General features: G+C 40.5%; 1 protein-coding gene across 29 annotated transcripts in view; it reads right to left on the bottom strand.

Moving 5' to 3' along the window:
• Positions 1-27,797, bottom strand: part of CAMK2B (calcium/calmodulin dependent protein kinase II beta) — a 704,764-nt gene that overhangs the window by 354,603 nt on the left and 322,364 nt on the right. For all 29 annotated transcript variants that reach the window (XM_069214308.1, XM_069214317.1, XM_069214303.1 and 26 more), the window contains exon 5: positions 5,403-5,468. In XM_069214308.1, the coding sequence (XP_069070409.1) occupies positions 5,403-5,468 (66 nt within the window). The remainder of the gene's footprint in view (positions 1-5,402; positions 5,469-27,797) is intronic.

Raw genomic sequence — 27,797 nt, 5'->3', positions numbered from 1 at the left:
AAACTTGGTGTAATCCGCCATTCTAAGGACCTAACATGTTCACTATTCCACCGAAGAAGGGCTATATGATCGCCACCACCACCTCTGCAAAACTGCATGGTTACTGACTAACATTTTAAAAGAATGTCTTCCAGTTTGAAAATTGAAGGATGGTATATTAGAATTTGAGCCAAAGTGTCGACCTCCAAGACAGCCTGAGTTCCAGAAACCAATATCAATGATATAGCAAAATAAATAGATAGGGATAATCATATGTCAAACGGGTTATCCGATGAAGTTCAATTTGACTATCTATGCTTCTTCTGCTTCATGCAGTTTTGTTAGATTGCCTGAAGCGGGCGTGTGAACAGTCTTAGTTATTAGCCTACTTTTTCACAAGAGCGTCCTTCTTCTGGCCATTCAGCATTGCAAGTTTTGTTGTCATGAGTTTGATACCAGGTTCAGTAGGAGCAAGCGTGTGCAACAACATCTATCCATGAAGGCTAGGTCCATGCCTTCTTTTATATATATATATATCCATTCTGGATACAGTCAGGGTTTGCAAAATTTTTAATGTTGCCTGTTGCCAACTTAGTGAAGTATTCAAAAAGGCGTTGCAGGTTTTTTTTAAGACACAATGTGGCAACGTATTGAAAAATAGCAACTGGAAAAGTCCTACAATAAGAAGATTCTGCAGGATTAAAAATAATTAAAAGCATCCTTTTTTGGATGTTTGCAAAGACTTTTTATGTAGAAACTTTTTTCAGCAAATAAGTGTTCAGTGGGAAAGTTGCCTGTAGGCGTAGTTTTACACTTTGACAAAGGTGACAAACTTTGCAACTTCATGATGTTGCAGAGTGTGACAGATCCACAAAACTTTGCCAGCAAAATCATATTTTCAAACACCCCTAAGAATTATACTACCAAACTACGAATCTACATCGTATGATCAAGCTGGTTTTAGATTGACTTTGGAGAAGCCAATGATACATAAAGAAGAACAAACTAAAACACTGCTGAAAGAAGGGGGGACAAGTCGACACAGCAAGAAATTGTGGCAGAGCAAAGCATTCCAGAGCACTTCACCTAGCTTCCGCCCAAAGCTCTCATTTACTTCCCACCTAGTGCCTGCCAAAATGGGAACAAACCCTACATATGACAATGGTCCAAATCGCTAATATGTGAAGGATGACTACATTAATGGTCCTAAATGCTCTGATAGTAAATCTGTTAACTGAACTCAGGTAGGGATACTTATTTCACCAGGGTTTCATCCATATTTTGAAGTGACACTGCTCAACCTTCAATTAAATACTTCACAGAAGAAACCTCAAAATACAATTAAAGTAAATATTCTTATCAAGATGATCTTTTCAATAGGCCTCTTTACATTCAATTAAAACAAAACAGTTAACCATTCTATCTATACAAATGTACCTTAAACTAGCAGTCAGTTTGCAGTGTATTTATGGTTCTTGAAGATATTTCAATATAATGCTTGAAATATAAATTTTTAGTCTCACGCCCTTAAGCTGTTAACCTATGGTACACCAGGAGTTTTAGTAATAAAAAATGAACATAATATGTTTTAAGCGTACACAGGCTTTACTATCTCATTATTTAAACAACCAGGTATTAATGCCTCCATAACATTTTTCCTCTTCTGATCAAAGTTTGAAATGCTAATTTCTTTTTGATTACCTTAAGGTCAAAACAATTAAGATGAACCAATTTGTTTCTGTAAGAAGTTTTTTTTTAAATCACCAGGTCAACATTACCTGCTCTTATTCCCTTTGTAAGTCTTCTGTTAATTAATTCTACCCAATTGTTTATACAGGTATGCATTTATATATATATATATATATATATATATATATATATATATATATATATATATATATATATATATATATACATATATATATATATATATATATATATATATATATACATATATATATATATATATATATATATATATATATATATATATATATATATTTCCTTGCTTATTTATTTTCTTGTGTGCTTTAGTGTGGATGTGACTCTAGTGTGAGCACATAGGAATAACAGTAATACAAACTTCAAAAAGGAATTCCACATTAAAATAGATTTCATATAGAAACAGGGAATTAGTATATGGTGAGTAATATCAAGGACTTTGGCTGAGATTAATAAAACTGGCAGTGGGTGTGAACACATCCACATGTTGTCCCTAAGGACTGTGGGCGGATTATGTAGGTTGAGAGATCTTGATCATCAATGGCACCTAGGAAGTGAACTGACAGGAAAAACTATATGGGGAGAACGAACTTTGGACACAGAGTAGGTCGTCTGCCAAGGCTGGTGGTGCTAGCAATTGTGATCGACCTAAATAAATCCTGTATAAGGGGCTATGGCTAGAGCAACAACGGTGCTTTGGTATGTGCTTGTACTCCTTCTCACAGGTTACTACAACAGATGGAGCCAATGATAAGAACTTCAGACCTGAACATTCCCTCTTAGATGATGTTTAAAGTGAGGTGTTTTCAAGTATTTCCAGGAAGACATTGTAATCTACTTTTTAGACAAGGACTGATTTGGGGAAAACTCTAGTACAAATTTAAGTTTTTAACTTTCCGGAAATAAGAGAGCATAGTTAGTTTTAATAAATAAATGTCACCTGGAGATCGAGATCACACCACAGCTTAGTGGTAAACAAATAACAACTACTGCTAATGAATGATGCAGAGAAGTCTGAGCTCTTTTATGAATAAGCCATCACGTGAAATTAACCAGGCCTTGGTACTATCATGAATGGATTGCTACAACATAAAGGGCCCTAAAGAATGTCATTTCGGATCTTCACAGAATTTAAAATCAACCAAACAACTTTGTTTGAAGCCAAGTAAATTGCACAACCTCGCTCTACCTTCGGGAGAGTTAGAGCACTGCACAGCTTTCAGAAGCAACGGACCAAAATACCTAAAGAAGACTACACTTTAGTTATAATAGCAGTATGCTAATGCAACGGTCAAACTTGTCAATGCAGTAGCAAGCCGAGAGGAGAGGAGTTTTTGAGGAGGCAAGAGGGTTCCTTGTTCACAAGTGAAGCCATTGCAAGTTGGACAAGAACAGCAAATTGCACAGGAAATTATCTATTCACTCCAGGAGGGAATGGAACGTAATTTGTCTGCATCACAAGCAGATCCAACGTATTATAAATGAGGCTGGGTGACATGTCAAACAGCCCCTCAAATGTGGGAAATGCAGGCAAGTTTAAAATGTGTGCAATTCATACCCATTTTACACATCAGTAAGCAAGAATGAGCATTGTATAAAACATGCCATAAGAGAGTCGTGGATGTTATTTGCGACAAAGACTACAGGTTAAGACTTTCAAGGGTGGATCACCAATGGAAAATCAAGCACAACTATGCAAGCAGACAAAATTAACCCCTTCACTCATGATGGAAAGTGAGTGCAGTGGACTCCTCGCTCACCTTGGTCACAGTCCTGCTAGACTAACCATAACTATGTCCCTGGAATCAACTCAGTTCTCACACTGAATTCAGGAGCTCAAAAGCCTTTGTAAAGACCATTATTGCTGTGTGAACCTGAGGGCATCCATTATTATGTGGTGCCTGAAAAATGACTGTCCCTGTTTATAACTACCAGCAGAGGTGGCGACGAAGCAAACTGAGTTGGCAAGTGCACCGCTTTTGTGAAGAGCAGAACCTAAATATTAGAATACGGTACTCTTCTTTTGAAATCTTAATCATCAAAGCACAGAACTCTCCCAAAAAAGTGCACCTTATCGAGGAAAGACAATAGCTGGTTTAAACAAGGGAACACAGGACATTCAGAAGAACACTAGCTTCTCAACATGTAAAGCTGAAAGCCCTTTTCAGCAGCCTGGTAGTGAAACGAGAATTTCCGATTTAGCTAAAAAGAACAGACAACTCATTTTAAACTTTAGCAGAAAGGACTAAAGGTCATTGACTTGTCCGCTATACATATCCCAGACTCATCCAGTTATTTTATTGTTGTAACATAATTTCTATTACTTTCGTTAGCATTACTTTGGTTCGCATTAGTAGCTGAATGTTAACACTATGCAGCCCCCTAGTAGCGGAATGGTAACACTATGCAGCCCCCGTCTTTAACCCTCTTTGCTATTCAAGGATACACTTTAAGTTGTGAGGAGTAACACATTGCTTTGCTATTTTATGTGGATGCGATGGCTTTAGTGCTCCACATAAAGTGGCAAAGTATCATGTGCCTCTCTTTCACTTGAAATGTGTATGAGAATATCAAGGACAATGAAAGAGGCAGCTGTTAAATTTTAAAAAGTGACAGAAGGTATACTGGAAAAATAAAATGAATGGATGATTCTAATAGTTTATAGTGTGGGCCACTCCACACTGGAAAACATCTGCCGGAACCTCCCCTATAATGTGTGGAAGACAGGGATACCAGGCTGTTTGAATAAAGCCATACACCATACCTTTTAGCCAATAAGCGACTTCCCTTCACCACTGATATGTGCATAGACGTGCCTGAAAACCTAACACCAAGATCCTTAATACAACTAAATTGAGGAAAATAGAAATAGCAGATTACAAAATCGTTAAAGGCAAATCCCTGAGATTCATAAAACAGCCAACTTTTGTTGTTCTGTTGTGGGCATAACGGAGTATAAGAGAAGGTCAGTCCAGTGGGGTTATATATACTTTCCTCAACTTTACGTTTCAAAATTTTGTATTGCCCACTTATTTTTTAAGTCACTTCAAAATATGGATTTGTTCATATCAGGACAAAAGAGCGACGGGTTAGATTGACAAAGGAATTTATGTGTGGAAATTCACACTCCAGAATTTGTAGATTTCCCAACTCTAGGGGAATTATAGGAGATTTCCCAGAGCATGAACTGAAACACTAATTCAAGAGGGCCTTTTCCCCAACACACTCCACTGAAAAAAAAACCGGAAACATCCGAAATAGTCTTTGAAATTGATTTTTCCGGTGTATTTCAAGTGATGAACAGAGGGACTCTCAAAAACATAGGGGTCAAAGAGTCTCATGGAGTGCCTCAGAGGGTATCTCTCACAGGCAGAGTGGCTGTAAAAACGGGAGAGGAATAATTGTTGGAACTGGTTTAAAACCTGCCACGAAACCTACATTCCGATAAGATTGGTTTGGTACGTATTTTTGAGGGTGAAGTAAACAGACAGACGTTCCCTTGGATGAGGGGCATGGGGCATGCTTTCTGTGAGGCCTCTTTTTGTAAATGATATGGGGATGTTCCACAGATATAGTATCAGAATCGGGTTATGGGGACACCAGAAGCACATGGTGAGGTTGAATGAGGGGTATGGAGGAAGAGGTCATGGAGCATGAATGGGAGGAGGTTGTTGGTTCGGTAGGTTGGGTCTTCTACTCACCTTGCATCCGCCTCGCTGTAATATTCCCTTGCGACAATATCTTCAAACAGTTCCCCACCAGTCACCCTGAAACAGAAGAGCACCAGAAGCTAAAAAATCAAATATCTGAGCAATAGCAGGCAATAAGTCCTTATACCATTAAAGAATTCTGGACTGAACGTCTTAATATTTGAAACCAAAGGCATATGTGTCATAGTGGCTGATTTAGATTGTGGAGTACGGTATTTTCTCCATGAGGGTGGCCACCCAAGGCTTTTGTAGAAACAGAGTAACTGTTTTAGAAAATGAGGTTTACCTCCTTCAACACACAGAATGTAGTTATCCTGTCATTTAAAAAAACTCTTTTTTAAAAGAATATTCCTCTCCTACATTACTGGCTCTTTCCTTTCTTGGTTTAAATAGGGAGCACACCCAGTAGATATCCTGTTTTCGCATTTCACTTCCACAGACCATATGCTATACCTATCTTCCTTCCGTGGGTGGTACTGCCTGGTACTGTCCATGTTTTGACTTTGCCCCTCTAAGGGTGGCCTACTTTCCTTTTCTGCATTTTATTACTGCAAGTTGCTGTCGTTCCGTTTAGGATGTTGCTGTCTGATCTGTTGGTTTTTCCTTCGCCCACTTGGCCACCCGCTGATGCTTGATTTTAGTGTCCTATCTTGCACCACCTGGCCATCCCAGACCCATGCCTCTTTCCAAGTTACTTTCTGCCTCTACGCTGTACTCAGGAGCATAGCTTAATAATTGAGATTCAAGGGAGGTGGGGGCACAGCTGCAGAGTGGAGGGATAAGAGGACCAAGGTTCAGGGTGGACTGCCTTAATGAGAAACAGGGTCAGTACTGATTTGCATTAGGTGAGCCTCTATCTGGACTGGCATAGTGGGTGAAAAACAATGGGTTGAAATGCTACCCCAAGCAATTGCCGCAGGTTAGACTATTTAGAAGTATGCATGCCTTCACCTTTTGGGTGTTTGATTGGCAGTAGTATGCCTGGAAACTTGAGACTGGCGCATCTTTTCAAGTCTACTACTGCCAATGTTTGTGAAATCCAAAAAGAAGCAAATTTATTTCCATGGGTGCAGATTTTCTATTTTTCGGGTAAACCGGTCATTACCAACATTTAAGATCCTGATCCAAAAACTGAGCAAGTTAAAACCACTCAATGCAATGAGAACAGAGAGAAAAAAATGACACAGACATGGCATATCGACTCAGGGACCCCAGACCCAGCTACCAAACCAAGAATTAATATGAAGGGTGTCACACCCCAACTGCCTCATTCAAAGTACGCCCCTACCCATCCTACCTGTGCCAGGTAGTTTTCCCTGAGAACTCATAACTACGGTTACATCAACAACGGCCTAGAGTCCCTGCCCTGGGATCACTTATTCTACATGTATTTTCACCTCACTCACTCTTATTGTTGTCAGCTACAAGAAGTTTTGATGGTAGAAGTGTCAGATCAGTTCATGTTTCTAAACCTTTTCATTTATGAATGATTTTACAAAGTGACTGTGGCCCGATATACTAAGCCTGAGTCACAAACAGAGGAGGGCGGGCAGGCAAAATAATAGGGTGAGACGAACCAAAGCCAGGCCATGGGGTCTGGCGAGGCTCTAAGAATCCGTGTATGAGCCAAGCCATGAAAACACTTGGAATGTATATTGTGCAACAAACATAATGTAAAAATCTGATACAATCTCTTCAGAAGTCAAAAACGTATATTTCTATAACATGCAGAAGCATTTCAACTTAGTACATCAGACAATATCATTGCATACGCAGACATTTATTAAAAGTGCTAGTTTTTAGAAACATTCATGGTTTGCCCTCCAATGACAATGCCATCAGTGAACTGAGAGGCAAGTCAGTAGTCATGTAAACTCTAAGTATTGCCCTGATTCTTATTTTAGATGGAGCAACATTATAGTCTATTATAGCAAATATAAAAGGTTCTTGTGCAGCACGTCTCCTGAACTCAAGTATTTAAAAGTGCGCTCATGTGTGATGAGAAAAAAAAGGAGGCTCTATAAGATGAAATATGTGCCTAGGATTGCACAATTTGTGCAAGCAGGGAAGCCATAATGATCTCAGGTTACCTGGTTTCACATTTTGTGATTTAGCCACTGGATGGGTATCTCTGCCTCTTTCTCCTGTTTACATAAAGGTCACTATTTTGTCTATCTTGCTTGGCTCACAACAAGAAAAAGTGGCACTGAGATAGTAGACCGAACTCAGAGTCCCCAGATCCAACTACCTAGTCAAGAATGCATTTAGAATAGGGGGTGTCACACCCAAAACACACCCTTGAAGCTATGCCCCTGACTGTACTTCTCATGATCCATCACCTGCGGTTCGGCCAGGTGGGTTCTGAAGTGGGGTTGCTCCACATTGGTAGCAGATCGGCTCTCTGACATTAGCTGTTCTGCCAACCAATCATGCTTCTTTGAGGTGACTGTCTTTGGGGTTCTTTGCATCTTGTCACCTTTTATAACTGCATCTCATCATTCATTTCCTAATGTCGGATCTGGGTTCTTTCGTCTTGAGGAGTCCTTGAGCGAACTTCTACACTTTCAAGGGTTCAGTTGTCAGGCAGGCTTGTGCAATTAGCACCCACAACCCCTCTTGGATGCTTTTTCTTAAAAGTCCTGTGATTCTTTCAGTTCCTGCCTGGGGCTCGCCGTGTCCTCTTCTGATTGCAAGTATTTCATTTTGCACAGATGGACTGCTGCTTTTTCTTCAACCACAGTAGTGTTTTTCTTCCATCTCAGTGGTGTTTTTGGATAGTTTTTTGATTTTTGATTGGGCATCTGGGTCCGTTCTCCCAAGCTTGGCCCAGGGCCAGTCCAATTGGAATCTTCCTGCTGTATGTTTACGTCTCTCCCCTTGGGTGCCTCTACATGGCCCTCTATTGCTGTATAGGTGGAAGGTAAATGGTGGCTTCCTTTGCTTTGCATTTCTTGTCCTCTGACATATATTTGACTGGAACCCTTCAATATTGATAGCATACCCCAAACCTTGTATTTTTGAGGAAGTACTATTCTTGTTCAATTATTTTCGCTATTCTAGTGTGCCTCCAGTGGCATGGCACTGGTCTCAACCATGATATATAGGTCCATAAAGGTCACTCGGGGCATTGTTAAATCCATTAATAATATTTTTATTTATATGACTGACACCTATAGTAAGTGTTGTTTACTTGGGTACACCAAAGTACTTGGGTACCTCCTCGCAAAGTTGACAATCAATGAGACAATGCCCTAGTAACTTACCAGCAATTACATTACTCTGCGTTCCACTTTTTCTCATCATAGCCCTATCAATCCACCTTTTTTGTCCTCTTTTGGTCGAACACAACCATGGTCGAGTTGCATGGTAATTCAGTACATCTTGTGAGCGTGATTCCTATTAATATCGACAAGAAGTGGGAAAAGTGTTTATATGTGCAATATTGGTAACTCCTGTCTGCTGATGGAGGTAAACCTTGCTTTGTAAGACATTGTACGAGGAAGACAAGGGTATGGGATAATTAAGTTTACTAGTAAGTTATAACAGCATTACTCAAACAAGAGAGAGGTCATGAGGTAGCTGAACACCTAGTCAAGTGAAGTTAGAAAATAAACTGGAGTGTGTACTTTGGTGCATTCATATGACCCAATTCACAAAGCCACTAGAACACAATTTAGGTATATGCAAATAGCTTGATTTATGCGGGTAAATCAACTTTTGAGGCTTCATTTACACACCATTTAAACCGGTAAGTCAGATCTAAATGTGTGATATAACCCTATGCCATAATATTGTGGGAAGATATGACTTAACAGTTGCAGGAAGATGGTCTATAGCAGAGTTTGGAAACATCCACAGACTCAAGCGTTTGCAAGAACTGTTAAATTTCTCTGCAACCCCTTCCAATGCTAGAAAAGGTCAGACATTTGCACTTGTCAAGCGGAAGAGTAAATACCTTTACAGGGCTGGTAGGGGAATACCTCCAATATTGGCTGGGGATTGTGGGAACGGGTGGGGAAAAATCTGTTAAATGGGGAAAATAAAGAAAAAAGGTGCCATTTCACAAAAGATATGGCATTACAGAAGGATTAATTGTACAACACATATGTAGGGGGAAATGCCTATGCAGAAGTGAACACAGGAATTTATTTCATGAAGTACACCTCGAATTCCACTACAGGAGAAACAAAGCTGTGCCATCTGGGATCTAAAAGCATTCCAATCCATGTTTTATACCCAACACACTAAGTGAAAACATTGCATTATCATTTAAAACAATTTTCCAGCTACAACAGTATCCCTAATTTAAGAAACAACTATTCTGATGTCTCAAGAAGCACAGAATAAGAAAGATATGCACAGTTGTGTCCGCTCTTCAGTTTGGCGTGACCAACCTCATGCATATTATTGAGGTAGATTGCAAAGTTCCACTCATTATGATATGTTGGCATCAGAGAGATGGTGGTCTGCAGACGTCAGCAGACCACCATGTCTGTGATTGCTTTTAAATAAAGCAATCTTTTTTTTTTTAATGCGATTCATTTTCCTTAAAGGAAAACAGCATGTGTTAAAAACAAAAATTAAAAGTTTCACATACTTTTTTAGGTATAAGCGGTAGTACCATGAACCACTGCCAAATCCTAAACATGTATTTTCAACATTCACAAAGGAGGGAGGGCTCTGGGGAACTCATTCCTGTTTGCAAGTAGGTTACTACCATCTTTGTGTTGTCAGTTAAATATTAATGTCTTGCATCCTTAGTTTGGGTGCAGAACATTAAAACATACCACACAAAATCGCATTTGAAAGGGACACCTTAAACATGCCACTTCCAAATTCCAATTCTGTATGGATTCCTAAACCCAGACAAAAATTCAGAAAACTTTCTCCAAACTGTTAAATGAGCTTACTACATGTAAAAAAAGATTTTAGCGTTAGCAAACCCTCTGATTAACTGAATCTGAGGGTTTGCAAGTGCTAAAACTGTTTATACATCTGACCTCAAGCTAGGTCCAGCTGAGTGGCTGGCCGACGGATGATCCCTAAAATATTGTGGTACACTGGTGCTGCTGCCAACTGGTGGGCACTAGGCACCCTCTGGTTTCAGAAAGAGAGTACCCTGTAGCACCGCGGAAGGCGGCACAAAGGCTGGACGGACACATTGACCCTGGGTGAATAAGACCTCAGTACCTCAACAGGAGAACACAGGAAATCCACAGTCTCAGCTCTCCTCTGCAAAATTAGGTGCTATTAAATTGGGACCAGTAGCATGTTATTTACAGCTGGTCAAGTGCTATTTATAAGAAATGTCTTTTTACTTTAGCACTGTCATATTTTGGTATACACACGCTGCAATATGTCAAAATGTATTTATGTACTTGCGCAAAATAACTCACCAAAGGATTTGGATGACACATGCGCCTTAAGGTGACTGGAATGGGCATTTAGTGGCATATTTACAAGCCCCTACCGCCACCTTGTGCTGCTATAGAGTAATTTGTTTGACTTTAAGGAGGCCTTTCTCCCACGCCGTATTTACAAAGTGGAGCAATGCTTGCAGTGCTCCACTTTGTGAAACCTTGAGCCACATTATGCCTGCACCAGGCATAATGTATGCAAGGAGGGCGTTCCAACGCAGGGAGGCCCGAAAAAATGGCGCAGTGAAATTTACAACATTTCACGGCGCCATTTTTTCCATCATTTTTAACGCCTGCTCAGAGCAGGCGTTGAAGGATCGCACCCATTTTAATCTATGGGCCTCCATGTGCTTTGCTGCAGTAGTGTAAACATTTTTGACGGTAGTGCACCAAAGCGCCACAACAGCATCAACAATGTTGACACTATTGTTCTAACAGCCGCCATTGTATACCATATTATAAATACGGGACCAATACGCCACTATCTTGTAAATATGGCCCTTAATTTCTTCCCGAAATAAAAAACAGTTTACGTTGCTGTATTTTAAATTGTCTTTTCAACCTTGCAACGGCGACAGTGAATTTAATTTGAAGACATTGTTGTTAACTGGTATTATCTGATGTGAATTTAAAATGTAAATCACTATTTCAATGTATATTTTTCCTTGTGTTGTGATGGTCTGTATGGTTACTACTCAAGAAGATGTTTCTAACATATGCAGCAATATAGTTTCTACAAGTTTTTTCAAGGTTATATATTGACCGAGGACAGGTTTGTTATTTCAGGAATGTTTTCTTTTAACGTGTTACAATAAATTTGATACCAAACTAGTCTGGACTGCAAGATGCAGACTAACGGTATTTATTATTGGAGGAGACCTATCATTCTATTCCACACTTTAAACTAAGGCAAAAATGATTCTATGTGGTTATTCATTGGTGATATATATATATGCACAAAATGTTGCACCCATTTTTAATTACCTTCCAATATTAGTGCGTCATTGCTCTTATATCAGGTAATCAGTGAGCAATAGCCTATGAAAACCTATGTCTGTATTACGGCATACTTGAAATATATTATCCAGTTCATGTAACAAGGAATTCAAATGTGGCCAAAATGACGGATTTCAATTAGGGGCCATTATGTGTTTACCACAAGAGAGTGGAGACAAAATGAGAAATGTATGTTGCATGGGTATTGCTTCTAGATGCGAAAACTTAGGTATTCTTTTGGAATGTGAAAACCCTGTCTTGATAGATTATAAGCAATAACAAATTCATTGACCTCTTTCATCGAATATTTATTTGCCATTCTTCGGCAAAAGGAGAGCTGCAATATGTATCTTTTATACATGGACTTAAGAAACATTTCGGAGTACGCTGCTTTGTTTATAGACCCTTTAAAGGCCTAATATACTAATAGGCCATGAGCCAGGATCCCAAATTTAGGCTACTGGTACCACTAAGTGGGATGGGTTCTAACATGACTTTTTTGAAGGGTATAGATGCCTAGAGATGGAAAATATGTGATAGCAAGTCATCACTCTAACTTTTGTCTGATATTATTGGATTAGCAACCATAGCCGTAAAAAATAATGGTTTTCATATTTTTGATAAATAGCATTCAAATTCATCATAACATGTGGAAAAATAAATCTAATTCCACCATGTTGGTTAAATTCAATATAATTACAAATACTTATGATTTTTAATTGTAGTATTAACAATATAGTCCTTAAAATAATAACAATACAACTTCACTGTATTCCTCATATATTGATATAGATTTTATGCATAATTTTCACTTATAATTTCAAATAATAATAGTTGTTACATCTTACATAGACTATGTATGTCATGAGTGAACATAAACACAATTTTATCATTCACATTCATCGTCATCATCTTCTTCTTCTGAATAGGTGTCATCATTCTCTACGTCTGTTTGATTTTCACAGATGGGAAGTCTGCACATCAGTGCACTTGAGGTCATTTATACAGCAGTCAGGTGTTGCCAGTTTGCAATTCCAAATGCAGTTGTAAGCTGGTAGATCTAACACAGCCTGAGGTGCTGGCTGCCCCTCCATCAAGTCCACTACCAGTTGCTATGCTCCCTCGTGTTTTTCCAACTTCCGCCCTCTCCTAATTGGACTAGGTGTCTGTGGATCATTCAGAAGACATCTCTTGGTTTTAGCGGCTTGATAATTTGCACGTTCGGCATGTTTTTTCAGAAGTCCATGCAAGGTGGAAGTTGATGACTGTCTAGCTCACCCTTCTTTGCACGGATCTCAAGTCATTCATGTGATGAACTGAAGATTTTGGTGCATACAGCAAGCACGAGAATTGCTCCAATTTGTCCATTAGTTCTACATAGATCTCATTCATCTCTGGGCTGTGAAAATGTTTCCTGTGTATGTCTGTTGGCAGACAGGATTTTGAATGCACATACTTTTCCTTTTAGCGCACATGCACTTACTGCGTCACATCCGGTAAACATGGAGATCTATCAGCTCGACAAGCATTTTCACCAAAAGTTTAAGCTATTTTCCCAATGTCAAGGACCCACATGCATATTTTAGTACCACATTTCAGAAACAATTTAGCCATGATCCTGTCAGGGAAGCCCAAATACATAATAAACATAATAGATGTATCGGTGTCATCTGAGCTGGTCATTACTGCCTCATAACCTTCATTAGCAGCGCATGCAGCAACAAACGACCATCTGCTTCTTCGTGTGTGCGGTTGAGATCGGCACTTCGTGGCTCCCTTCAGATGTGATTTTGTAGCATTTTTCTTCACAGTTCACAAACAGTGTTTTAGTCTCATGTTTTACAAAATACTCTGGTTTCCTCCATTTATTAAAAAGAAATGCGATGAGAGTTGTTTTATTCCTTACGTGGCTAAGGACTTTCCTTGACTGTCTGACAATCTGGAAAGGTGAGATGCTTTGTAAGTGGTGCCCGAGTTCTTCACCTCCGATTGTCCTTTTGCTGTTCTTAATGAACGTCTCATTGTACGTATCAAACACAACATCAATTCTTTGACTCCTATTTCCTTCTCACAAAGGCATGGACAAGACAGACATAGCTGCCTCACCAAAGTTTGATTCCTCTCCTTTTACTCTCTGAAGAAGAACGATACCATCAATCAGCGGGGATGAATTTCCAGGTATTTCCTTATCAACATCTGATGCATGACATGGCCATGGTGTTGATGTCAAGTTTTTTGAATCATTGTTCTTATGTGTGATGATGTTTGATCAATGATCTTGTTCATGTCTGTTGCCTTAACCTTTAAAACTGATCATTCTCTTTTCAAAACTCTGGTTTTCTCTTACAATGACACCATCAGGTTGGGGCAATAATATTTCCTGGTTATCTGGGAATATGTGAAGGCCGTCATCAAATTCGGAGTCCAATTTTCTTCCTATATGCTTCTTGGTTGATTCGTCTATTCCCTGTATTCCTCTGCAAGTCATGAGGATTTTAAACCTTTCAGTGAAAGTCATCACACAAACTGCCTTTTTGTTAGGCATAATCACAGTTCTTATGTATTGAAATAGTTAATCATATGCTTCATGTCTCATATTTCTGTAGTGATCATCAGTTTGAATGATAATAGATGCATAATGTTCCTTCTTTGCTTTAACCCTTGTATAGTTACTATAACAAGATGCATGATAATAGGCTTCTGCAGCCACTATGTCCCTATTACAAACTGCTAAGATCTTTTAATCACAATTAAGGGTTGTACACTCTCGAAGCTTTTTGTCAACTATAAGTTCCTTGGCCTTGATTAATTTCTCATGCATTGATGTTCCCTTGTAGCATTCTATCTTTCCACAAAATATACATTCTTCAGCTTACACGTTTGACTTCAAAGATGTTCTTCTGTTTAAGCGTTTACTCGTGCACTCACTTGTTCTGGCATCATCACTGACATTTGCTTCAGCTTTTCACTTAATAGTCCGTAAAACTCTCTTCATAGTGAACAGGCTCCTGCAGTTCCTGTGGTAAAATAATTGGGGAACCGTGTTGCTTTCACATTTATTGCAATGTCTATCAGTGGAATGTGATTCCTTACTTGATCTGCCACTAACAAAGTTTTCCATGATGAGTAGTCCTGCGGGCTTGTCAGTGTAACTCCATGTTGGACATCTGACCATAAATTACATATACACAGGGGATCAGAGGGACAGGATGTGCTTGTTTCAGGCTTCCTTATGATGCTGCATTGTCATTCACTACCAGCTTTGAAAAAATAAATGAATTTAAAAAAGTATACATTTTACTTGGCACACTTAATATAATAACGCTTACTATTATAATTATAATCACCTTTACTATAATTGTAATTGTTAATAATAAAATTCACAATATTACAAATTATGAAAACTTTCCTTTTACATCAATGTATTTTGGGAGTGGAGTGGTAACCCACAAAAGGAAAGGGGTTATAACTTGCTATCACATATTTTCTATCTCTAGGCGTCCATACCTTGGCAATAAATCATATTAGAACCCATCCCTCCCCAAGTGGTATCGATAACATGGTTGGCTCAAGGCATATAAGTGGGGATCTCATTTCAAGGTGGTTGTAACCTACCGACCAATTCATTCCTACCTTCTCTCTATTTTGAATTACCTACTGAGTAATCCTCAAAGTATTCCTGCAAAGATCACGACTGAACGAACACAGAGCCTGATTTACTAAGACATTTTCTAGACATTAGTTAGGAAAAGTGGGCGTGAGCTAATAATATATGCCCCTGGCTGATGCCTGTGTTCAATTAGCAAAGGCAATGATAAACTGTTTTAACTCACAGAAAGTACTTTGTAAATCAGGTCTACTTTCCAAGAGTTAAGACCATCTTATGTTGGAAAGGCTGTTCAAGACTCCACAAACTATTGCTTGCTTAGCGTAACTCCTTATTCACAACCCACTGTCATTCAGTATGCTCAGGAATCCAAGTTAATTTGCTCATGTCTACTATTCTCACTCATACTTTCTAGTTTCACTCATATCTACACAAATTACTGGGGTTTGGCTCCAAATGTCACATTTACCTTGCTGTGAGTTGTTTTGTTCCACTAGGTAAAATAAGGTATACATGTAGAAAGTGTTAAATATTTACATATCATTCTCAGTGTTTTTAAATGTGCCTTCAACTTATTTTCAATCTAAAAAATAATGATCTCATTTTTATCAGTCCTATGTATGCCGGTAAATCATATTTTTAAATCATCTACACTATTATTCTGTGATGTATCCTGATGATACTTCTCAGCAGTTAAACCACTCTAGGCTGCAGTGAGCTATCATACATGGATACATTTTGATGCCATCTTACGCCATGAAAAACGGATAGACAATATTTGCAAACCAACGATATAGTCCGATGGTTAAAATCAGTTCCTTACTCTCATTAATTGTAAACACAGTCATACATTCTAGCCACGTCAGCCCTATGAGTAAGACATCCTCCCACTCTATCATACCAGAGAAGCTAACCTAGTAAATGCGCTATGAAGACCAAGCTTTAAGACGCCTGAGAGTGAATGGACCTGATTACTTATATGTTCTGCCCTTTCATTCCCATCCAGCTCCTGTGAGTTCATCCTTACTTTCACTAGTCAAGACACCTGTTAGATTTCCCTTTTTATCCTTGAGACACTCATTTTATGTGTTTCAATTATGTTTCTTCTTCAATTTGTCAGTTATTTCTTTTACTGTAGAAGATCATTCTAATTCTAATGAAAAATATTTGTTGTCATGCCCTCCTGCCTAGTCAGCACATTTCACATATGAATGATAGATAGACTTCAGCTGACGGCTTTTTAGACCCTAATGATCACCTGATTTTGCAAGAGGCATCATGGCAGTGATGCAGACCTTACCCCTATAACATCGGAAGAGGAACCTCACATTGACCTACAAATATTCAAGAAAAAGCCCACCCTGAAGGAAGCTTTTCTTATCTGCTGCTAAAAAATATTTAATGCTCTCCTCTTCCAGATCAGACTGACTTGTTCCTTCACAGGACTCAAAAGAAACCTGAAAACATATGATTGTGCTTTCCCCCTGCCTTGCAGTCTTGTAAACTCCATGTCATCTGCACTAAGACATTTTAGTTTTTCTGAAACTCCTTGTTAATGTCCCTCTTTTAACTTCCCTTCCTATTAACAATGACTCCATTTTGTCTTTCCGGTGTATCTTCTTACCACCCTTCCTCCAAGGTGTTCTAGCGTGATCTATTGCATGAAATGAGAAATGAAATGAGATGATCTGATGCATTCAAAGCATAACTTGATCTACTTTACATTTTTTCCTTCTGAAATATATTATGTACATTACAATCAAAGCATTTAAGTTGCCATAGGCACCCTTGTATATCCACCGAAAATGTTTAGCTCCTTTAAGGCCAGCTGCATGGATCAATATTGTTTCTTTGTTTTCTTACTCAATGTGTATCACATGATACTAATTATACCCTCGCCACTCTCCTAAGGGTGTAATTATAAAGAATCTACTCATCATGTTTCTCATTTAATGCAGTCTAGATGACTCTTAACATGAGAATTAGAGTACTGATACCTATACATTCAGGTGCGTTATGATTGCACTTCGCCAACCACTCTACTGCTCCATTGATGTATACACTGAACAGCGTGGGGGCTAGCACACATACTTGCCTAACTCCTCAGTTTATTGTTATCCTAGATGTGAGATCCCCACTCGAATTCCATTCGACCTGTGCGAATGTATCAGTGTGTAAGATCTTTAAAATCCCTAGGAGATTAGTTGGAATACTGTACAATTGTAGTACTATTGTGTTACTATTGATCAGTGGGGGGCAGGGTCGTGACTTGTGAGAGACGAAGCTTCAAGTAGTCATGATGCTTCTGCCTTAACAATTGTAGTATTTCCCCTATCTACAATTTCCCCATGTACATTTTTTTTATATTTCCATTATCCACATTTCCCCATCTACATTTTGTCTTATATTTTTAGCAATAAAATGTTAATTTGGGAGCTTTTATCTCATTTTTCCCCGAGCTGTGCTGCACTTTATACTTTAATTTGATGGTGACTGGTTATTGACTTTTTCGTTCCTTAGCACTGCAGGAGTTAAAACTTTTTTGAGACTGCTAGCACTAGTGAGCTAAAAGGGTGTTTTATGAGTCCTTCTGTCCTCTTTTCAATCATCTCTATTTGTGCATTGTGGGAACTTAAAGTGTCTTAGACCTCCAGTCACTCTTCCACTCTTGCTACATAATTTGTGAAACAAACTGCAACTGGTTCGAAGTGAGGTGGGGAAGGTCCGTAAATTGGGTCCAAGGTGGAGAGCCTCCTGTCGTTTCTGGAACTTACCACAGAATCGAATATTTTGTTCACATGCAACACAAGTATTTATGACATATGCTCCTGGAATGAAATAACACACTCTGATTCAGCCTGAAGCCCACTCTGTTGCACTTTTACACTTCTTCACATGTGCAATTTTCATCATGGAGCGCTTTGGCGTCAGCACTACTTACAGATGTATTATTTTTGTAAACCTGCACCTTTATTACAAGCATGTGTAGTACAAACCTACAACGTTTTTTGCCTGGTCCTTGTGTTGCTGCCGCTTAATCTTGCTAAAAAAACATATATGCATGGGTTGCCCATTGTGAAATTTGAGTTTGACTCTCCAATGAAGGTACATATGGAAGAGCTAGAAAACATTGTATAATCCACTGTGATTTATAAATAAACTAGCCAATGAAGGTACACATGGAAGAGTTACCACACACAGTATAATCAACTATGCTTTTTTAATGAATTACTGGGAACCACTGTTAATATAATTCTCTAATATAACTAAATTCCTATGAGACTAGCACGTGAGCCAATTTTAAGATTTCGCCTGTCGACAACAAGTGTTGCTGCAAAGGGCACTGTTTACTTTAAGGGGCTACGAGCCAGCCCATTGCTTACCATGCTTTGGCCTCATTGTTACTTCTATTTGCTGCGTCTTTTATTGGCCAGAGCTTGCCGCTGTCACTTCCTGGTCAACAGTACGGAGCAGTGACCAAGTACTTATTTACTCCATCCGCTTCTTTTTGGGCATCTGTTACTTCACTATTAATTCTTTCCCTATTGCTTCTTTCCTTTCCACCCTCCTTGCTTCTTCCACACCGTACCTGTTGTGTTGCTTCTTCCCCCTCCCACCCTTATCTGTGCTGCTTCAATACTTTCACCCACACTACCCCGTTATCTGTGTTGCCTTTCCCCACCAACCATTAAAAAAAGTGCTGTGACAAGGCTAGTGCTGGCTGCTTCATTACAAATTTTTCCTAATTTTACTCTTAGACATGCTGCACAGCCACTCTGCTGTACAACATGGCTAAAATACACTGGCAAATCCAATAGCTCTCGCGTTGGCGAGCCATATTGGCTATGAAAATGCTTGTTATCTTTACCTTCCCCTTCACTTCTCATTAATTTCTCACTCCCCTGGCCTACTCTTCTCCCCTTTTGCATCTAACTTACTGTGGGAAGTTTCTCTCTTTCACACTTGTTAGATTCTGAGAAATATTTGTCTGACATACTAATTTGGCCATCCTCCTTCCATCACGTACTGGCACGTTTCGAGCATGGCGAAGGTAAAAGCTCTAGTGCTGCCTCCAGCCTGGTCTCATGGGGCTGTTTTTAGAACCAAGTCCAGCGTCCTATTTCCGTTTTACACTCCCTAATTAGGCTTTGGATAGAAAAGAATGCTTCGTCTAGCTAAAAGAGGGACGGCAAGAAAGCATGATATAGGCGAGCATTAATCAAGTCGGAAATGTGCGTTTTTTTCATGAACCTCTTCCACTGAAATTACAATCTAAATGTAGAACCTGTATCTACAGACTGCAGCTGCATTTCGCAAATGAATGCCTTTGAAAACAATTCGGACCTCGTTGTTTTGTAGATTTATTAAAATTGTCTCTGTCGTAAGATACAGGTTTCTTGGGAAATACTTTTAGGTTGAGCCAGATCATATATACATGTACACTGAAACCAAATGCTATGCCTTCTTGTGCTTAAGTACTATACTGTATACCAGAATACTGTAATGAGAAATACAGTATGACTCAAAAACTGTTTTAATTTTAGTTTAAGATACCATTCCATTGCATATAGATTTTCTATTATCATCACTAATAAGGTTTTGTCCACAATATTTAAGACATGATATTTATGTCAAATTATATTTTGATAATGATATTCTGGTACCACAACACAGAGAACACAATAAGAGAATTGTCAATTGGTGTAGTTTGCTGGATTGCATTAAGTGTTCTAATATTTATTACCTTTCATCCTTATGAAACTAAATCAAAGCTAGTTACCTAATTAGTATCTGGAAAGATTCCTTCTGTGGTGTCAGATTGATTTAGCTTTTGATACACGCATTTTTCAAAGTCGGTTTTATTGAACACAGTGTACCAATTAAGCTCTTGAAAGCCTAGTGAGCTCAAAGCATTTTTTCTTTTGTGTAAACCTATCATCTGGCTGAAAGGCAGAATGTGTGACTGGGAAACATCAGCTCAAATCCTAGCTTCTCCACATGATCAAAACGTGTAGTCCTAGTCGAATTACATTGTTTACTGTATCTCATTTTCCTTGAATGCCAAATTTGGGCTCAAGAAGATGTAGTTGAGTTTAGAGTTTGAATTTTACAAAAAGGAAAAAAAATCCTCACTTGTATTCTCTTTAAAAGAACATAAGGTCACTCGATGTATCATATTAAAAAGGCTGTTTATATACAGCATGTCACACACAGAACAGGCGAAATCATTTGTGGAATCTTTCCAAATTTAGTATAAAAATATTTTTTGTCTTGAAAAATGGCACGCAGTGTAGTGTACAATCGTGTATACTAAGAAGAAACACCACACATGCGCAAGAAATAAATTGTTACCTTAGTTACAAGACACTTCTCATGTTGCTCTACTAGTATTTTGGATCAGAGGGACAAGTGGGACCTCTGGCTCGGCTCTAACAAGGGTTGCCTTCATGTTGTGAACAGTTATGGTAAACACTGAATATAGTTCTAGAAAATATCCTTTAGATTGTGACGTATTCAATACAAATGTAGAGACTATAGGAACTTCGCCTCTGCACACTTTCCAAAAGAAGGAATACAATTTTGAATTATGGTAATTAGCAATGATTTTTTGGCCAACAATCTGATTCAGCTAATTTCATAACTGCAGCAAATACATTTGAAAAGGCAATGTCATGCTACAATTTGAATCACATTTATGCGCTTCAGAGGATTTAGGTACAGACCACTGAGCACAACTACTACTTTGTGGGCTAAATTAGTAACTAAAAACTCTTACACACATAGAGTGCAGGAGAATGTCTCCACAGTGGTTATCCCCGTATAGTAAAAGTCTCTGAAAACAGTGTGCCTGCTATAAAGATTAAGAGAAACTGGATGCATGCCCTAACCCAGGATCATTTAGACCCAGGATGGGTGGGTGGGTGAGATGGGTTTGGGGAATGTCAACCAGTCGCGTCTGTACGGGCCATGGTCTCCAATCTCCTGCCACAGCACCATACAACATAATGAAAGATCTTTCCTTGCTGGCAGGGATCTCACTAATGAAAGGAAAGTTCCTCTGCTGGTAAATTGAATGTACTTTTGTCACTCCTAATGTCGAGCTGGCAGCCAGCTCGGCATTTCTTTTCCAGAAACATGCTTCCCAAAGAGGAATTGTTTCTAAAAAAAAAATTAAAAAATCAGTGGATCGGATGTGCTGGGTGTTTTCTCTCTCTATGTTGGGGGTAGTCTGAGTTTACAGTGCCTGGGTTCACCAAGTCTTACATGGCGGACCTGAAAGGGGAAAATGAGTGATGGTCGCCCTGCCCTAAATGGGATGGGTTGACCCTCACAATGATCTGGTGCCCTAGTTACGATTTGGCAATTAAGTCAAGGGTTTTTAATGGCAGGACAAGCTGTGGCTCTTCCATCGTAAACCCTCTGCAAATGGGGTGGGAAACTGCATGGTTGGTGGACAGGGCATCTGCCATTCATTGGTGGATGCCTGGCATCTACCTATCTATAAACAATAATATTATTTCTTACATACATTCTTGTAAAGTCCCCACCCAATCTAATTCTAACCTGAGATCATAAAAAGATGCAACCCTAGCTTGGAAGTCTGGCTTCGACCTGAGGCTCGACTAGGACCCAGTTAAAAGCAGTCAATTGTGCACCCATCCAACCTCTGATGCAGCATAGTTGTCACTCCCACTGTTCCACTCCCTGGGCCAAATTCCTGGGCTGCTGCACTGAATCTAGTCTAATATTGAAGGAGTATTTTAATCAGAAAGTTCAGTGAGATTGGTGTCAATCGTCCTTGCACAGGAAATCCTTCTTGTCTGCTGACAATTTCCACCATTCAGGCCCTAGTCCTTTCCCACACAGTCTGCAGTGGGCATAATCTTCAATGGAACTCAATTCCTTACACTACCCTTACTCCACTGAAATCCATGTAATTGTTGGTCTAATCAGGAACCACACACCCCTCACTCTAAAGAACTTAGCTGTTGCCCTCAGTCAACAAAGTTAAGGCATACTGTGTAACCTACAGAATGCATACAAACTAGGCTATCTCACTGACAAAACGTAGACCTCTGGAGGCCTTAATACAAACCTAGCTGTTCTCTTCAAGGACGTGAGTTCTAGAAGATATAGAAACCAGCTTTTTTTTGCCTATCCCTCAAGAGTGGAGAACTAGTGACTTCTACTGCTCCAGACTCTCTTCCTTCTAGGAAAGCTTTAGGAAAGATAATAAAAAAACATTGCTTTGCAGTATTACTCCCACCCATATACTGATTTCAACTTTCACTCCCCACTCTCCTGAGTTGCTGGATTCAGGTAATCTTGGAACTATGTAAACAGCGACAGTACTCTTGGTTAACCTGTCACCCTGTTACCACTCACACAACTCAGGTGCTTATTACTGTATAGAGTGCACTACAGGCAGGTCCGTTCTACATAAATATCACAATTAAAATAAATAAATAAACAGTAGCTAGAATTACGCATTAACATTTTCCATCAAAATTGCTGAATGTTTCACATATGTCTGCCACTGAGCTTATTCTGCACATAATTCTATTAAACTGACCAGACTAACGTCTCTCATCGTAAGGTCATTTCCATGTGCCCGAACAAGTCCTTAGTGAGCCATGCTGAATATTAGTATCTCGCCTATAGACGACATGACAAATGATGAGACCCAAATTAAAAACATGCTACCTAATGAGGCATGCTTAACCTACTATGCTTTCGGAAAATATGGAAAAATCTCTTAACCCATAAATGTACGTAAACATTGCAAGGATTCAGAGGCAAACAGGAGTAATATGCCCAGATTTAAAACAAAAAGACTGATTACACCCACCAGAAATAACCTCACTGGCCGACTCTTGAGGCAACAGCTTCAAATCCCTGCAAGGCAGACTGAGCTTTCCACCCTTCCCAGCTCGGCAATCGAGTACTATACAATGGGTAATGGTTACAACTATTGTTTACAGAGCTTAGAAATGGTAATCGTGCAGCATGAGGAGATATACACGAATGGTGTGAACTTGAGCAAATAACGTATCGCCTCTTTGCCACAAGCCCTTTGCCTACAAAAATGAGAGATCCTAGAACTAGCACAAACACCACCACAACAATGACATTGGCACCCTGCTTTTAAGAATATCATGCAAGCTTTAAATTGGTTTAGGATATATAGGACGTTGTATGGTTTCCCTTATCTGTACTGTTTTCTGAGCTGGGGGCCTTTTTCTTAACTGTCAGCGTAGCGTGCTCTATATATCAGTGAAAATCCTGAAGACGTCCCTCAGAGTGCAATGTGCCGAGTGATTGTTGGACCCGAACTCACATCTGGAAAATCTTATTTTTTAAATATTTTCATAACCTCATTTTTGTTCTGCGGTTGTGTGCTCACTAGTAGTGTTGTAATTTGTGAGCGTGACACTGTCAGTCATCATTGGGGTGAAAAAACACTGATACATAGATAAAACAGAGACGTTTCCAAGCCCCCCTAAAAGCATCATCATAGGCAACTGATCTATTGACCTTGTCAACAGTGGTGGCTCCTCCTCTATGGCGGAGGAGCATCACCCCTGCTAGCAGCAACCACTGTAAATTGTTTAACAATTAAAGGATAATTAACTAAGTTTATTATCTTTTCATTGTTAAAGGAGCGGGGCTTTGGGGATGACGAGCACTGAGAGGAGTGGATGTGCACTCCCCTCAGTGCACATGTCCAGCCAAACACACATGCGCACTGTGCTCTCTCCTGCCCCAAACTGTGTTGCTGGGCTGGAGAGAGCAGGCACAGGCTCCCAGTCTGCCTAGAAGCCCCCTGGCTGTGCGCTCCCAGCCAGTCCTAACGTTGCTTTGAGCAGCGTCAGGATTGGCCGCAGGACAGGCTGGGTACCTGTGCCTGCTTGCTGCTGAGGAGACGGAGGAGCAGCAGCGCAGCGTACAGGTACATATTTTAAAATTTTATTTTAAAATTTTATTAATATTACCCCTGACCGTCACCCGCCCCCTGCAACCCCGTGCGCTGCGACTGCTTGTCAATGTTTTTTAGCCATGCTTCACAGCAACATGACCGCTGTGCAACATGGCCGAAAGTAAAGAAAAAAGCAATATGGCGCACCCGGCACTGACGTGTCATATTGCTTTTATTTTCTTCATTTATTTTCTGTGTAACATGGCTGAAAGTAATGAAAATAAAAGCGCTATAACATGGTCATAGCACTTTTTTTTAATGGAGGGTGAGGCGTGAAAGGGACAAGCAATAACAGGGCTCAGAAGAGATAGGCAAGCAAGGACAGGGGGACAGACCAACTAGGACACGGGAGAGGGCGGGCTACCTTCATGCTAGGATGGGAGAGGCAAAAAACGATTGGAGAAGCAGCAACAGGATGGGAGGTGGGAAGGGCAAGCAAGGGAGAGGTGGTGGGACGGAGAGGCAAGCAACAACGGATTGCTAGCGGGTTGGGGTGGGAGGAGAGGGACGAGCTGCAAAATGAAGCACTCTTTTAAAGAATCGTGTTGTGGTCCCTGAAGAAAGATATGCGGAGGCAGGTTGGTTGAGTGTGTACTTCTTTATTCTTATTTCTTGGAACAGGCAGCCACACTGAAGACCTGTCCTTCCCCTTCCTCTGCTCGCATGCTATTGTGTTTGTATGTTTCCTGCTCCTCCTTCCTGCTGCTTGGAAGCGGTGTTCAGCTGTCCATTGCGTAGCAGATCCTAGTGCCCTGCCACTTCTTCACCATTGTGACATCTCCCCCCTTTCTGGCAAAATGAGGACACCTTCCTATGGAAGAGAGAGAGCAATATAGAGATAGAGTGATGGAGGCGTAGAGGGAAGGACATGAAAACTAGGAAGAGGGCAAGAAGAGGGAGCAGGAGAGAGAAAGGGCAAATACAAAGACTGTCATTCTAATCTTGGGTCAAATTTCCATCACTCTCTCAGGCTTTAGAATTGTTCTTGATGGGCGCGAGCTTTCTTGATTTGGGGGCCGCCTGCCTTTGGATCCGTTCCTTCATAGTGAAGTAATCCAGTGCTGTTGGGGTGGGCCTTTGCATTAGCTCCCTAGGAGATGTCACGGTTGACTTGCACATGTGCATGTCTGCTTCCATCACCCTCACCGTCTGCTGGCAGCTGGAGCTCCTTGAAGTGAGAGCTGTTCTTGGTGATGGAGTAGAGCTCTCCTGCTGCCGTGATCACTGTCCCTTTGACATTTGTGATGGTTAACGGGTTGCATGGTAAAGGAGTGCCTGACTTCCATGTTTGTCACGGGCATACCATTATGAGGTCTCCGGGCTTGACCCTGGATCCCTTCACGTGCCATTGGGTAGCCGTATGTTTTTTCATCTTCGCCTTGGTTACCTAGTCACGAGCAACTATGGCGCTGTGCCCTTGTGAGTTCTGCCGGGCATCACCCAGTGGAGCCCTGTGGGGTCTTGTGATACTCCCACAAGATTTGACATAGTGCTTGGCCGACAGAGTTGTGTAAGCTTGGCTCTTTGACTGCTTCCTTTATGTTCCCTATAAATCGCTCAGCCATGCCATTCACTCGTGATCACCATGGCATTATCTTCCCATGGTGTATTCCTAGGTAATTCATGAATTTTTGAAAATCCTCCCCTCAGAAAGGAGGTCCGTTGTCAGTTATCAGCGAAAGTGGGATGCCCCATGCTGAGAAGATGGGTAGAATAGCCACTATTTACATGGACACCACCTGGTGCACTAGGGGGAAACAGGAGCATTCATCAATAATGAGCAGTAGATATAGCCCAGTGTCTAGTTGCCCATATAAGTCTGAGGCTAGTGGCAACCACACAGCATCTGTGAGGTCCCCCTTTTGTAGCTGCTCTGGCCTGGGGGCTTCCGCTTGGCAGAGGTGGCATGTCAGGATTACTTTTTCCACCAGGCGATCAAGTTCCAGGAACCATACACTTTCCTTCAACATTTTCTTGATTGCAATCGTCCCCATGTGGCTCTTGTGCGCAAGATTCATTGTTTGTCGGTGAAAGGTCTGTGGTATGACTATCCTGGTGCCTCAAAGGAGTATTCCATGCTCCGTTTCAGGCAATTCTTCCTGCATGTGTTTGAGTGCGAGGACCTCCTCTTTGTTGGCCTCTTCACTGAGCTGGCTGTTGCTGTTTGTGTGCCTCCACCATTGCTGTTTCATGATGCTTTTCACTGCCTTCAGTGTGATGTCGGTCTCGGAATTATGTAGGAGTTCCTCCACAGAGGTCTGAGCTGGGGAGTTTTGTCTAAGCACAAAGTTGATGTACTGCTCCACCATGGAAGGTGACAGTTGGGTACTTGGTAGATGGTGTCTCAGCGCATAGTCAGCAGGGTGGTGTTCCTTACCTGGTTTTGTGTATTATCTTGAAATCATAATCCATCAGCCATTTTCCCCACCTTTCAATGGGTGGGTGAATTTTGGCATTTGGGTTGGCTTAGATGGTGACCAGCGCTTGGTGGTCTGTTACAATCATAAATGGCTTTCCATACAGGACCATGTGATGGTATTCACAATCCCACCCAACTGCCAAGCTTTCTTTTTTTTGTTGGGCTGAGAATATACTTTTTCCACCTCTGACAGGCTCCTGCTCAAGTATGCAATGATTCACCTCAAGGAGTATCGGCTTGTGTTGAGCCAGGTTTGCCCCCAGTCCACCAGGACTGGCATCTACTGTGAGTTCAGTGCACAGAGATGCATTGAAGTATGTAAGGTGGTCCACAGATGTTACCAGATTCCTGATGTCTGCGAATGCCTTTTCAAACTCTGGAGTCCATATGAATGGTTATCCTTGTATGGTGAGTTATCGGAGTGGAGTGCTTACAGTTTGCAAAGTCTTTAATGTAGCAGGAGAAGCAACTTGCTAGTCTCTGCTTCACTTCTTTTTTTTTTTGCAGGTGAGCTCAAGCTTGTCGGGGTCACGGGGACTGAATGAGGTCCCACTTTCTCGATCTCACGCTCTTGGTATTGTGCACTTGCCGCAGAGTGCATCCCATCCTCATTGGCAGATGTTGTGTCCCCATCCCTGAAGAAATACATGTGGAGGCAGGATGGCTGTATGCGTGCTTCTTTATTCTTATTTCCCGAAACATGCAGCCAGGGTGAAGATCAGTCCTTCCCCTTCCTCTGCTCGCATGCTAATGTGTTTGTGTGTGTTTGTTTCCTGCTCCTCTTCCTGTTGTCCGGAAATGGTGTCCAGTGCGTGGCAGGTCCTAGTGCCCTGTCACTTCTTCAACACAATTACAGCTACACGAGCAAATAAACTAGTGAGGGTACTCCGTACACCCACTTCGATTATCAACTTGAATAAACTTTCCGCAGAAATGTAAAAATCTCTGCTGAGGTGGGTGTATGAGTGGT

Source organism: Pleurodeles waltl, chromosome 11, assembly GCF_031143425.1.
Source record: "Pleurodeles waltl isolate 20211129_DDA chromosome 11, aPleWal1.hap1.20221129, whole genome shotgun sequence".
In the NCBI taxonomy this organism is placed as follows: domain Eukaryota; kingdom Metazoa; phylum Chordata; class Amphibia; order Caudata; family Salamandridae; genus Pleurodeles; species Pleurodeles waltl.
This window is presented reverse-complemented; position numbering and strand designations above follow the sequence as displayed.